This window comes from Lytechinus pictus, chromosome 2 (genome assembly GCF_037042905.1).
Source record: "Lytechinus pictus isolate F3 Inbred chromosome 2, Lp3.0, whole genome shotgun sequence".
NCBI classification, from domain to species: domain Eukaryota; kingdom Metazoa; phylum Echinodermata; class Echinoidea; order Temnopleuroida; family Toxopneustidae; genus Lytechinus; species Lytechinus pictus.
Window position 1 is genome coordinate 6,090,514 of NC_087246.1, and position 15,814 is coordinate 6,106,327.

Consider the following 15,814-nt stretch of genomic DNA (forward strand, 5'->3'; position numbering starts at 1 on the left):
TAAATGTCATCATAACTTAAAAAGTGTATGGGCTTAGTTCATGAAACTTGAACATACGGTTAATCAAGTATTACTAAATATCCTGCCTGAGTTTCAGGTCAAATGACTAAGGTCAAGGTCATTTAGGGTCAATGAACTTTGGCCATGTTGGGGGTATCAGGGCTCTGGGAACGATTTTTTGGCTGGGGGTGCTGAAGTAGGCCTAAATTCAGGGGCGGATCCATCTTTCGCCAATAAGGGGGTGGGGCGAAAAAAAATTCACCAATTTTCCCCGATCGGCCACTCAAAGATGATTTCTGTTTGTTTCTTCGTAACAGTCACTACTTTGCTTTATTCTTATACAACATAGTAATCTCATAAACCATATTTAAATAGTGCGAGCGCGAAGCGTGAGCTAATTTTTTGGAAATCTCATGTATATTGTCCTGAAAATCGAACATTCTGGGCAATGTTTGTGATCCTAAACAAAAAGCGTATATAACTGATCGAAAAGGGACTTGTTAAGGACTGTCTGTAGTTAGCCATAAAGCGATACATATTAAATAATCGAATAAAGAGAGTGCGAAGCGCGAGCTGAAAATTTTTTTAAAAAATGAAATTTTAAGAATCGATCGTGGGCAGGAAAGGCATATAACTAAACAATGCGAGCGTGAAGCGTGAGCGAAAAAAAAAAGATATTTAGACCTAAAAACTAGTCACTCTATTCATGTTTTGTAAATCATGAAAAGAATAGGTAATTTGGTATCCTAAATCAATAATGTGAGCGCGAAGCGCGAGCAGAAATTTTAGTCTGAAACTGGATAAATTAAGCATGTTTTAAATAAAGAACAAGCTGTGTATCTCAATAAATATGCATGCGTGCGTTTAAGATTTATACCTAGTATCTGGGCATTTCTAAATATATTTTTTATCATGAAAATAAATAATGCGATCGCGAAACGCGAGCTGAAAATATTTGATATTCCTATCTGAAAAGGGGTCAATTTAAGCACTAACTCAAGCACTATATAGGAAAATTGTGAAGTGGATATTATGGATCGCTCTTAATAAATGATGTGAGCGCGAAGCGGAAGCTGATATTCTTTATTATTTTTATTTTGATCTAAGACCTGGACATTCTAGGGACATTTTGTCATCATATGAAAATGATTACTTTCTTATTCCTCTTCCTAAGTGCGAAATATTCCTTATAAGCCTAATGACAGCTCGAAATTTGTTGATATTAATTTCTGAATACTGGAAATTTTAAGCACAAATTATTGAGAGCGCAAATCGCGATGTCATGAAAATGGGATTTTAAATAGTTTGTTATAGAATTGCTTATTATTTTAAAGGAAATTATTGAGGTATACGTTATATACTCACCCATCAAAATGCGAGCATGCAGCGCTGGCTGATAGGTTTTGACAATCAAACCTGAAAAGGTATATTTTGAGAACTTTATGTAATACACGAAGGGAATAGGTACCTGACAAATCAAATAATGCGAGCGAGCAGCGCGAGCTGAAAATGTTGATACTGAGACAATAAAACGGACATTTTACAAAGCACTTTTTGAAAATCAATTTATAAATCAAACAAAATAATGAAAGCTCGATGTCGGAGCTGAAATATGTTTTGTATATTGACTTCAAAACTTAATATTTTAAGTTCCATTCTTTCACTTTTTTTAAATGCCTCCCCCCTTTTTTTGCTCCGCCATTGGGGAGTCCCGGGCCCCTTGGATCCGCCTATGTAAATTTGACAAGCAAAAAAAGGTTTCACTACAAAATGAAGGTCGTTTTGGTGCCAAGAAATTTGATAAGCCAAAAAAGGGTTTCAACACAAGATGTTGATCATTTTCCAAACATTTCTCCTATGTGACACACTAACCAGAATTCCAGGGGGTGCTGCCTATGGAAAATAATACACGCAGCACCCCCTGGGAAGAACTTGGGGGTGCTTCAGCACCCCCAGCACCCCTGCTTCCCGGGTCCATGGGGTTATTTGTTGATTTCCATCATAACTTTAAAAGTTTATGGATCTGGTTTATGATACTTGGACATAAGAGTATAATCAAGTATCACTGAACATCCTTTCTGAGTTTCAGGTCACATGACCAAGGTTAAAGGTCGTTTAGAGTCAATGAACTTAGATTATGTTGGGGGAATCAAAACGAAATCTTAACCAAGGTAAAGCATTTTAAATATCATAACTCTGAAATTAAATCAATCTAGTTCATGAAACTTGGACATAAGAGTAATCAAGCATTAGTGAACATTCTGTTTGAGTTTCAGGTCACATGACCAAGGTAATTGAACTTTGGCCGTTTTTTTTTTTTTTTTTTTTTTTTTTGGGGGGGGGGGGGGTATTTGTTGAATTGCTATCATGACTTTGAAAGTTTATATGGATATAGTTCATAAAATGTGGACATAAGGATAATCAAATATCACTGGTCGTCTTGCACAAGTCTTTGGTCACACGATCAAGGTTAAATGTCATTTAGGGTCAGTGAACATAGTATTTTATCATTATATGAATGGTGTTTTGTGAATGATTCTGTAGTCATTTTCAAAGTCAGCACTGCTGCTAAAATGAATCGCATAATGCAGGCGAGATTGCCAGAGGCCCTCCACTTTTTTTTTTTTTTTTTTTTTTTTTTGGGGGGGGGGAGCTTTTGGCTTTTGAAATTTACCTCAGCACCCTTAGTAAAAAAAATCGTCCCAGGACCATGCACATTTTGTCTTAATGAAACATATTTCAATTGTCTAAAATAAATTGTAACCATTCAATTTAATTACTACTTGGCAAGCTGCCTTGGTCGAGTAGTCTAAGGTGCCTGGCTGACATATGAAAGTCCGGGATTCGATTCCCGTGAGCAAGGCAATTAATGGACAGTGCTCTTTTTCCAACATTCAAATAGATGGAAATACTACATACATTCCAGGTGACTAGGTGTGCCCTTTTTTTAAACCAAACAGAAAGCTTCTACTCGATGTACAACAAAGAGCCTTTCAGGGGTGGAATAAATACTTCCCACTGCCACGGGTCAGAAAATCATCTGTATACCTTGTCATAATATGAGCAATAACACAATTATACGCCCCTTTTCAGATCACAAGTATTGATAGTACATGATTGAGAAGAGTTTGAACTTACAACCATTTCAATATAAACCTCAAATAACTAATAATCATGAAATTGGACTTTGTTCTCCTTCTGTTATAGCCGACTTTGCATCGGATGAATCACATGTCCAGCTGATATATCTACTATCCCTGGCAAACTGTGCAGACACCTTCTTATTTGGAGTAGAAACAAACACCGTCAGGATTAATTGAACAATCGGAAACGATTATCTGGGTTTCTACAGATTGATTACGTTATTACCGGTACGTGAATTAGATTGATACTTATATTAGTATACCGCAGTAATTAATCGTGTACTTTATATTTTCCACGAGTATATATAGTCCTACCATGCAAGGTACACTGCTTTCACAGTGCCGGTTGCAGGCGCGGTTTTAGGGGTTGTTTTGGGGACTGAAGCCCCCCCCCCCAAAAAAAAAAAAAAAAAAAAAAAAAGATTCAACCACAAAGAAAAAATAGATATTTATGTAGGCCCTATATGTGTATAATGTATTGATTAATGCAGTAAAGTATACCATTCATGTTGTCAAGTGCTCTAAAATCAGTTTTTACTATCCAAATTCGAAAATTTTCTCGCTCGGTCGCGAGACGCTCCCTCGCATAATAACATCTAAATGCAGAATACATAATGCTCTCTTATACCCCTTTCATAAACCCAATAAAACACAATTATGCGGCTAATAGCAGCATAATTTGGTCGTAAAATCAGAGGAGGACAAGAGTTATCCGCATTATTCTGATGCTGCTATTATCCGCATAATAGCGGCATCGGGACAAGATTTTGAGTTTATGAACGTATTTCCAAATAATGCGGATAATTGCCATGGTGCGGTCACAAGGTCACCCTTTTCCAACACAACCGCATTGGAGGGGGCGTGTCCAGTTGTCATGACGATTATCCGCCTTTTTCAGGACGGGCGCTCGTAAAAATAATTTATGGAGTTTGTGAACGCAATTTTTATTGAATTATCCGCATTACTCTTAGGCGGCTAATTGGAGGATATGTTTTATTGGGTTTATGAAAGGGGTATTAGAGTACAAGTATAGGAAGTCAATGATCTCCTGCAATATAGTAGACTGCCTCATTTATACTTCCAATATACTCCCTGATTGAGGCTAAACTTAACATATAGTTTAGAGTCAGGAGTGTCGATCCCGTTCGGATGGTGAGAGGGGATAAAGACAATGCAAAGAATTTCACGCGTGAAGCACACCGAAAAATTAGTAGTTCATTAGTATTTCTATGTCATTCGATGGTTTAATAGCGTTTTCGGATGTATTTATCAAACAATTTTTTGCAATGGATTCATAAATGTTTCCTTTTGTCAAAATTATTTGGCAGTGCAAATCGACATGATCGATGTGTTTGCCGCATCCCCAATATTTTCATGGCAATCACCCCTGCCCCATTACGGAAGCAACATGTATAATGATTTGACTCTATTCTTTACACTATCTATTGTGTAGACTTTTGTCTTACACAGGGCAGTGATCATTGGGTCGTATTCTTTGCAGCCTATATGCATGTTCAGTATCCCATCCGTGCCTGGAGAGAGTAACAACACAAATTCATTTCCTGATAACCAATCCTACACCCTATCGTTAAATGCCCTTATCTACATCTATATTACACCCATCAGGCCCTTACGGATGTTATATTTTGATGAGAAATTCTCAAGCATTTTAAAATATGATTTTATTTCGTTCGGTCGCTACGCTCACTCGCGTGATATTTGTTATATTTTTCATAGGGAGGACTATAGCTGCTTGGATATAAGGCTACCCACAAAAGGCCATTTTCATTGTATTGAATAGACCAACGTCGACATTTCTTAAGCCCCCAGAAGCCCCCCCCCCCCCCACCAAAAAAACAAAAAAAAATTATTAATAAGAATAAAACTTTTAGTCTAGAACCACGCCTGGCCAGTTATAGTATTAAATAGTATTATTTGTAGATGGTAACTTTCCATTCATTACAGATCATTTCTATTACATTGTGTTATGCGTGGGAGGTCTGAATTTGTGAAAAATATTGGAGTAATAAGACAGTGGCGGATCCAGGGGGGTGGCGCAGGGGGCGCGCGCCCCCCCCCCCCCACCTAATATTTGAGCGGCGCCGAAGGCGCCGCTCAAAAAAAAAAAAAAAGTAAAAGAAAGAAAAGGTGCTGCTTGAAAAAATAAAAAACAAAGGAAAGAAAAGAAAAGGCGCCGCTTAAAAAAATTATACACTGATATAATGTTAGCAACAGCAAGGAAAGACTATCCCCCAGCAAAGCACAATCATATCATCTTCCTTATCTTTTCTTTTAACTACCCTTTTCCCAACAACTTCGCCGGTTAAAAATAATCAGCAGTGCGCTGCCTGCATATAACTGGTGCCAATCAAGAATAATCAGCGCCACCTTAATCTAAATCGGCGCCGGACAAGAATAATCAGCGCCATTTGGTTATAAATCGGCGCCAGTCGAGAAAAATCGGCACTGCCAGAGTCTTAACCGGCGCCGATCAAGGATAATCTGCGCCACCTAAATCTAAATCGGCACCAGATAAAAATAATCGGCGCCATCTGGTTATAAATCGGCGCCGGTACAGAAAAATCGACGCTGCCTGAGTTCGTAACCGGCGCCGATCAAGGATAATCAGCGCCACCTAAATCTAAATCGGCGCCGGGCAAGAATAAACGGCGCCATCTGGTTATAAATAGGCGCTGCCAGAGTCTTAACCGGCGCCGATCAAGAATAATCAGCTCCACCTAAATCTAAATCGGCGCCGGGCAAGAATAAACGGCGCCATCTGGTTATAAATCGGCGCCGGTAAAGAAAAATCGGCGCTGCCTGAGTTCGTAACCGGCGCCGATCAAGGATAATCAGTGCCACCTATATCTAAATCGGGGCTGGTCAAGAATAATCAGCGCCATCTGGTTATAAATCGGCGTTGCCTGAGTCTTAACCGGCGCCGATCAAGAATAATCAGCTCCACCTGAATCTAAATTGGCACCGGACAAGAATAATCAGCACCACCTGGTTAAAAATCGGCGCCAGTCAAGAATAATCGGCGCCTCCTGGTTCTAAATCGGCGCCAGTCAATTATGAATTGCCGCTGCCTGAATCTTACGTGACGTCGGTAAAAATAATCAGCACTACTTGTTCTAAATCGGCGCCGGTCAAGAATAATCAGCGTCCCCTGGTTCCAATAAATAGGCGCCGGTAGAATAATAAGGAAGGGCCTATTGCCAACCAAATCTAGATCGGCACCGGTCAAGAATGATCAGCGGCACCTGGTTATACATTTTATTGTTGAATGGTCATAACAAAGCTTATCGCATGCCCTTACAGAGTGGACTGGGGCGGGGCAGTTGCCCACAGAATGACAGATGTCATGAAATCTTTAATTTATTTAAAAAATCCCAGAATCATACAAAAGCGTAGAGCAAATCCTTTAATTTTGATCTTATTTTCCAATGCTTTAATAAAAAGAAGGTCAGTCACCTTTCTTCTTTACACATTCCACATAGTGCCACCTCTACGGCCTTTAGTTTAAGACAGCTACTATAGTGTTTTATGAAGATGATTCGATATTTTAGCCCAAAACTTTTCTAAAACCGGAAATACGTTTTTTCAGGACTAAACGTCAAAAGAACTCCCGCTTCGATTTGCAATAATCTTTTGCTGGATATAATCTTGTTCTTTATTACAAACGTCCATTAAACTGTCATTTTTTTCCAGATCGAAATATCAAGATTTTAAGCTCGCGCTTCGCGCTCGCATCTATTGTTTTTTTTAAATACCCATCTTAATCATTGGTACCAAAAATGCATAGAATATCAAGCTTTCTGGTCAGAATATAAAGAAATTTCAGCTCGCCCTCGGCACTCGCATTATCTGTGTAGTGAGATATGTATCCTCCTCATGAGTTACTACAAACAGTCCTAAACAGGCACCTTTTTTCTGTTTTCAGGTCAGTATACTAAAATATTTTAGCTCGCGCTTCGCGCTCGCATTAATTTGTTGGTGAGATATGTGTTTCTATCTCATGAGTCATATAAATATATATATATATATGCATATGTGTGTGTGTATTTGTGTGAGTTTGTTTGTTTTGTGTGATATCGAGCGCCTTTGGAAAGTTGATTCATGATTTTGCCCCCCAAATCTTAAAAAAAGGATCGACGCCCCTGTGTATATATATATATACATATAGTAACAAAAACTTGTATCTCTATTAATATACAAAAGTATTGGCCTCATCGCAATAAAAGGGTTAATACACGAGATTTTGAAATCGCACATAACATGCATAATTTGTGTTACTTTTTGCTTGTTTCTTTCTTTAATAAGTTTTTCAATCTCTCTCTATATATGTTTTAGAAAGATTATATGTTTAAATTGATGTATATTTCTGTTATAATGAGATATGTTTAAGTGGACTTCAGGGAATGGTCGTACGCAGCAAGGGGGAAGGGGGGGGGGCACATTCGCGATCTGCTGTTGTGAAAAACAATTTTTTTCCCTTAACATTTCATGAAAACTATGAAAAATGTGCAAAATAATGTGAGATGTGCACCAAATTTTCGAGTCTTGCCCCCCCCCCCCCGGAAATTTTATCTGCGTGTGGTCATGCTAAATGGCATGACTGGAAATCCTACATTTTGAAAAGAGCATTCGACAGGGTCAGACTTTACCCCTTTTTCAACATTTTCTTTTATGGCGCCGGTGAAGTGCAAAAATATGTGCGCCGCTCGGCAGTGCGCCCCCCCCCCCTTTCGCCAAAAGCTGGATCCGCCTATGTAAGACATGTAAGAGGAACGATAATAGTTCGTATGTCTACAATATTATGAGACTTTCAAAACCAAGTCCATGCCGAAATATGAAATTGTCTCTCCTGCAAAATGACAGTGTCTGGTAAATTACCTTAAACCTTCGTGTTTCTTTTTCAGATTTTCCTGTTGCTGCTGACACGCTTGATCTCCACTAAAATATCAGACAACATGTCGATGACCACTAAAGAAGCGATCGTCTTCTTGCGAGATGCTCTTGGTATTGAAACCACGATGGAGAGGATTCATCAGGACAAGGTTGCATTCTTGGATGAACTTGTAGTAGCATGGCTCCAGCATATCCCTTTCCAATCCATCAAGGCTATCTCTGTACCTCACCCTAACCGCCATCTTCCTACATTCAAGGAGATCAAACAGGATCTGTTGTCTAAGGTTGGTGGTCTGTGCTACGACCACAGTCTGAGTACGATGGCCGTCCTCCAAGCCTTGGGTTACGAGGTTTCCTTGGTGACATGTGACGTCAGCTTCAAAGACAGTCATGCCTTGAATCTTGTTCACAATGCCTCCTACCAAGGTAGCATCCATATGGTGGATGTTGGATCGGGGTACCCAACATTCAAGGCTATACCGTTCAACTTTGATCTTGTATCTCCCGAGTACCATCATTCATATCTCCGCTTCCGGTTTATCCGCGAAGGAGACCTCATCATCCGTCAACACCATGCTGATACTGACCCTAGAGCTTCACTGTGGCCCGACAGAGTCAAGGATGGCTGGTATTCCTTCATTTACATCCATGCTGACCAGCCGCAGAAGGTCTCCTACTTTGATGAAGCCATGACAACTGTCTACACCAAGAAGATACCTACTCCACCATATCTTACCAGCCCTCGATGCATGGCCTGGCCACATGGTCGGTTCACCTGCATCAAAGACACAACCTTATTACTTGAGAATGATGAGGGTCGAGTTGAAAAGTTTTATCTAAAGTCACTTCATGATGTCCTTACTGCGTACAAGAAGTACTTCCCACAATTCCCCGAAGAAACTTTGAAAGCGGTCATGAATGACCCATGGGTTGATATAGACTACTCTAAAATATTACCAGCTACTGGACATGCCTAGATTTTAGTGGTCATTCACATTTACTATAATTTTGTTTTCTACATGTATACATACTAAATACAATAGAAGGAGCACCATGTAATCGATTAGTAACTAAAGTGTTATTTGTTTGAAATAACTTTACAGAACTATATAGGAAGTCAACGTCTGCATCATTGAATCCATTTATAACTTCAAACAGATTGAACCCTTTCCTTATTATATCCAAGATACCCACAAAAGAGATGTTTTAGTTGGACCTTTTTTATTTAAAAAAGAATCTGCATATCGTTTTATGTCGTTTTTTCGACCGGTGTTACAGCGGATATGCCTACATCTATCACGTGTTATTGATAGCTCTAATTATTCATAATATCAACTTACACAAGAAACATACTGATATACTGTATGCCCCTTCTGTAATTACAATTCAATAGTGTTTGGACTTCGGTTGGCATATGTCTACGTATCGCCTTATTGCAGAGATTATATCCGCTGTTATTCGCTAGAATATGGTTTTATCATAATGAAGCATGTATGAATTGAATGATTCCAACGACTTTTAAACATGGTTATATAACATAACTTTGATCATGAACCAATCAATATAACCTTCAAACTAGCGTGAATGGAACAAAGGGTAGGCCTACTTTAATATCCTAACGAATTTATCTCTATACAGTGCGTCCCACAAAAAACGAAACCGAGATTTATCGAAGATTTATCATAACTTAATCACAAGTACAATAGACAAATGACCTACCATTTTAGAGCTTAGAATCTCCTCTTTCATCTGAAATTACTTAGATTATTTCTCATTCACGCATGAGTGAGCAATAACAATTTGAAAAGGGGATACCAAAAAGTCACTTGGCGGGCCGTATCTAGGTTTTAAAAAGAAAACCACATTTTTAAAAAGTTCAATATCTGCTCTTTAATTTGATACCTCAATTACAGAAAATGGTCTAGAAATAACAAAGTTCTGGTTATTTGAAATAAGGCTTGAATTTCAATAATTTCATAAAATGAAGAGGTTTTACAGGTTAGCGTTCAAACTCACTCGACACTCCGTTTTGTTGACGATCAGCCATGCATTTAGTCTTTTGTTACCGTGCGATAGCCTCTATGGGAAACCGATGAAAACACGTTTATTTAATGAAATTATGGAAATACAAGCATAGTTTCGAGGGATCATAACTTTTTTACTTCTTGACCATTTTCTGTGATTAAGGTATCAAATAAAAGAGCAGATATTGAACTTTTTAGTCATGCGATTTTCCTTTTGAAATTCAGATACCCCCCGCCAAATGAGTTTTTGGCATCCTTTCTTCGAATTGTTTCTGCTCACTCATGCGTGAATGAGGAATAATCTAAGTAATACCAGATGAAAGAGGAGATTCTAAGCTTTACATTGATAGGTCATTTGTCTATTTTATTTATGATTAAGTTATGATAAATCATCGCTAAATGTCGGTTTCGTTTTTTTTGGGACGCACTGTACATGTATATAGTTTACAATAATAAGATAATAATACAGAGTATTTCTAAAGCGCCAAATCCACAATGAGTATGTGCTCAAGGAGATTTAAAACATTTATTTTCATTTAGTTATTCCAAATGCCAATGAACTTTTTAACCAGAATTTTGAACGTTGAATACATATTATATTAAGATTACAAAAAAAATCTGCAAGCGTTTTCCACATTTTGGGGGAATTTATAACGTGTGTGATGCCCAATAATTCCTTTCATAAGGCATCCTAATTCCTGATGATTATTATGATCCCATCTTCTTCCATTCTCACCTCACCTCTAACCAGTGAGTAAATGAGTTTTTATTGAATAAACATCAGCTGTTTAATCATAATTTGTTTGTTTTAATATAGCAGACATTTATTTCTCTTTCTTTCTGTAATTTCAGTTGATTATTGTTATACCATCATTGTTTTAAATGACTTAACGTGATTTCAAAAAGTCCCGCCTTGGCAGACGATTTGAGACAGCATCTAATCTTTCAACTGCTAAAAATTATTTCGCTCGCTCTCACAACAAAATATATGGGTCATTAAACCTCGTGTAGTTCGGTAGTTTATGTTTCAAAAATCATGAAAACATCCTCGAGAAACATGCGAGTGACACGATTATCATGCCATATGGTTAGTGGTGTCATCTTGAGAAGAAGGTATATGTTTTTGAAGGTCAAGTCCACCCCCAAAAAATGTTGATTTGAATAAAAAGAGAAAAATCAAACTAGCTAAACACTGAAAATTTCATCAAAATCGGATGTAAAATAAGAAAGTTATCACACTTTAAAGTCTTGCTTATTTTTCACAAAACAGTGATATGCAAAACTCAAAAGAGAAGGTTGATGATGTCCCTCACTCACTATATTTCTTTTGTACTTTATTGTTTGAATTATACAATATTTCATTCTTTATATATTTGACAATAAGGACCAACTTGACTGAATCATATAGTATTAAACAATGCTCATTCCACATGATCAGGGAGGAATTAATCGTTGTTTTACATGACAATGAGGGGAGAAATAGAACATTCCCTATTTCATATAATAAAATACAAAAGAAATAGTGAGTGGATGACGTCATCAGTCTCCTCATTTGCATACCCACCAGGATGTGCATATCACTGCTTTGTGAAATTAAGCAAAACTTTAAAATGTCATAACTTTCTTATTTTACATCCGATTTTGATGAAATTTTCAGTGTTTTACTTGTTGGATTTTTCTCTTTTTATTCAATTCACCTTTTTGTTGGGGTGGACTTGTTCTTTAATAAGTACACACACAACACACACACTGAAATTACAGAGAAAGCCTATCGCAATTCCATTTAATTTAATGTAGGATAAGAGAGTACAGTTCATGTCCCTGGGAAGTGGGGGTGCTGTATGGAGCACCACCAAGATTTTCATTCAGGGGTGTTGTGTGTATTATTCTCCATAGACAGCACCGCCAGGAATTCTGGTAGGTTTTAAAGGGGGATAAATGTAGCCAAAATGACCTATATTTTGTAGTGAAAACCCCTTTTTCGCTTGTCAAATTTCTCGGGACCAACATAACCTTCATTTTGTAGTGAAACTTTTTTTTTTGCATTTTACATCAGCACCCCCAGTTAAAAAAAAAAATCGTTTCCAGGGCAGTTGATTACTGAATGCCTCGTTCGAGGGCATACATGCCGTGGCATGTTGTTAACTTAGGTTTTAAGGCGCGTGTCATTCAGATATGAATATTTACGCCTATGATTAATTTGTCATTTTTGTGGTTATAAAATTTGATGCATTATGGATCAACGCTGCTTTAAGACAATTTATATGAGATCGAAAGGCGGCTCATCACAAATCATTGATTGTTTGAATAGTATTTTCTGGCCAACCTGGTTCAGTAATTTGAACGGTCTTCTCAGCATGCGCGTCATTGCTAATAAAAAGCAAGCACTACCTATATAGGCCCCCCAATACCCAACCAAGACAGTGTGATGCCTGTCAACAGACCTCTCCTTCCGAAGTTTGAAAAGAGAAAATAAAAAATGTGTAATATAAAATACATGTTACTGCATGATGTACCATAACCTATACAAAAGAAACAATTAATTAATGCAGACATTCTGGGCTTGTGCTCGGTGCGATTAATGTCATATGTTATTATTCAATGTTATATGTTTTACATGGTTATTTGGAATGTTCTATCGATTCATAGATGGATGACCCCTGTGTACATAGACTAAGGGGAACTTCAAAATGTAGAAGCCAAATTACAAGTAAATTTAGAGAGAGGAAAACAAAGCAAAACAAAAAAATTACAAAAATAACAAAATAAAAATAAAACATATCATATACATATATACACATTATATTCATATTTTTACAGCCTGCTATGTCTTGTAATGATTATGTTATGCAGAGAGAACTTAAAAATAAGAGAGTCTATGTGTCCTTCTTACGAAAGACACAAGTGCTCTCTGGTGTGAAGCCTCTGATGAAGATAATGATCCTTCGAGATCTGCTGCCTCTTGGCAGTCTGTATCGACTAACAGCATTGTCATTTCTATAATATATTTTGTGCATTCAGTTAGAAAATGTCTTGTTGTTTCAGGCACTCCACAAACATCGCATAATCCAGATAGGTGTATTTTGAATAGAAATAGGTTTTGGTTTAATCTTATATTTTCCATTCTGGATTCACTATTCTTGTGGTTCAAGGAACATTTAAAAGTTCCTGCTACATTTTTTGGATTCTTTTTAAGGAGGATACAGTTTCCTCCCATCTATTTCGCAATTTTTGCATATAATAAAATTTGATCATACTATTTGATTCTCTTTTATTTAGTTTATTATGGATGTCAATTGTAGGATGTATTAAAGCACCTTTGGCGGCCACTACCACTTCATTGACAGTGATGTTACAATGCCCAGGTATCCACTCATAACAAATATGTATTCCTTTATGATGAAGTTGTGTCTGGAGCATCAACAACTCATAAATGAACTGTTCTTCGTTGTTGTTTTTCAAAGCTTCTAGTGCTCCAAGAGAGTCACAGAATATAACCGCTCCTGTGTGTAATCCTGGTACCTGTATTTGGCAGGGATCGAACCCCGTAGCCTTATAGTCAGGCGTCTTACGGCTCGACCACGGCACCGCTGGGTTTATCTGGTGGGTACGCGCGATTATAGGCTATATTTTTCAATCATGTCTTGCTTTTTATGTGATATGAAATTCTGTGACAGGCGTCAAGTGCATGTGCTTTTACTAATTTATAATTGCGCGTGTGTGGAACGGATAAACAAACTTGGAATCGAAACGGACTTTGAGGTGAGACAGTTGAAAGATATACTACTACTACTACTACTACTACTACTACTACTATACTACTGATAATAATAATAATAATGATGATAATAATAATAAAACACAGCGAGAAAATGAACGGGATGGGGCGGGGTAGATAAGGGGTGGTTTAAACATTCTTTTATTCCATTCTTAGAATAAACTCCATGAATTTCTTGTCATTCATAACCTTCACCAAATCTCTTTGTAATGGCATATAACAGTGGTAAGTATCACCGATGATTTGACATACTGTACGAAATCAACCGCTTACAATATCGTTGCGTTCAATATATTAGGATGGGTCAATGAATTTGAATGGGCTTCGATGATCAGGTCCGAAACAGACAAGGCAATAGACACTTTTAAAGACGGTGACGCCATTATTTCTCAACAAATATAATGGTTGGATACAGGGGCCGCGGAAGCGGGGGGACGGGGGGGGGGGGGCCTTCAGCCCCCAACTTTTTTCCAAAACCGTGTAAAAACGTAAAAATGACCATAATTATGATTGTGATTTTTTGCATGGTCAGCCCCCCACTTTTGGCTCAGCCCCCCACTTTGAATACCGTTCCGCGGCCCCTGCGATATATAACATACATTCAGTTAGTTGGTATGCTATAATGCAGAGATTTGACCAACCCCCGTTTTTCTTGACAATTTTTTTTTATAGCAAACTAGCACCGCCCCTTTAAAACTCGATCCCAGGCTCTGTGCATTCAAAGTAATGATGACAATCGTTGGCATTTACAAAGTTCGCGGCTGCACGTACATGTAGTTCTATTCGTTAATCTTCCCACTTCATACTTCGTAGGCCTATGGAAAATTTGGTTCACCTTTTGTTGGAACGGAATTTGTGGTCTTATGATCTTAAAGAAACGAATCATTTCATCATAGGTAAGTTCTAAAACAGAGTCTGCGTAGGCTTCTCTGAATAGTTTCAGCAATTTTTTTTCTTCCCGAGAGAAAATCAAGAAGTACCAACCTTTAGCCCACTCGGAACGTAAAAACGTGTATCCGACCCAGCTCATTGTAATATATGGCATGGACATATTGCAGATCACATCGTTTATTCATTATTACCAGAGTGTCTTTGAGAAATAGCCAAGAAGATTCTTCCTTTTTCAATATAGTTAAAGGCATTTTATTTAGGTGCACTATCATGAATGTCGAAGTGAAATTATGAGTTTATATTTATTGAAATGTATGTTTTGCCGATCCCTGCCTTGTTGATTCTTCGGCCCTTCCTTCATACGGATTCTCCCCATACCCCTAGCTCTCTAGAATCTCTGCTTTTTTCCTGATATACTTGTCTTCATAGCGATTATGACGATTGATGGTTGTTTGGATTGACATTTCTTAGCTATTTGTATCCTTATTCTACAATGCAATATGTTTCTTAAGTTACCATCACAAATGAACAGTTTTCTTCATGTATTATCTTTTTGTAAGTTGCCATATGAATGATAAACTTTCAACACTTCCAATAAGGTCCAAGCCTTAAAAAAAATTATGTTTGCAAATACGTGTTCGGGTGCAGATACCAATATATGCATTATAGAATAATTGCATTTCTGATACGCCTAAATTCAGAATACAGATCAGGGACAGGTACTTAAAATCCCCTTTGGGTGTCACGCGCGTAAGACATTCCCCATAGACTTGTGTGTTAAAATGGCACTTTTGAAAAATTCATAAAAAATAAACGTGAAAACAGAGGGTCGAATGTTTACTACCATTGGATAGGATATATTTTTATATCTGACATTCCATATCTGACCAGAGAAGGGTATTGTAGCCAGCTCATTTTAAAAATAAATCGCCATTTATGAAGATAACTATGATGGGATCAAATTTATCAACTGAAACAGTAAAATAGCCCTAATTCTTCCGCCAGTCAAAAAATAGTTCCAAAGTCATTTTATATCTTCCCAATTGGGAAAAAAAAGTTCAGCTTAG

At 37.6% G+C, this 15,814-nt stretch overlaps 1 protein-coding gene across 1 annotated transcript; it reads left to right on the forward strand.

Annotated features, from left to right (window-relative positions):
* Positions 1-3,189: 3,189 nt before the first annotated feature.
* LOC129276168 (uncharacterized) lies at positions 3,190-10,876 on the forward strand. Its single transcript, XM_064095746.1, has 2 exons — positions 3,190-3,371; positions 8,066-10,876. Exon 2 carries the CDS (start codon positions 8,117-8,119, stop codon positions 9,029-9,031), a length of 915 nt encoding a protein of 304 aa, XP_063951816.1. The 5' UTR covers positions 3,190-3,371; positions 8,066-8,116; the 3' UTR covers positions 9,032-10,876.
* Positions 10,877-15,814: the final 4,938 nt, after the last annotated feature.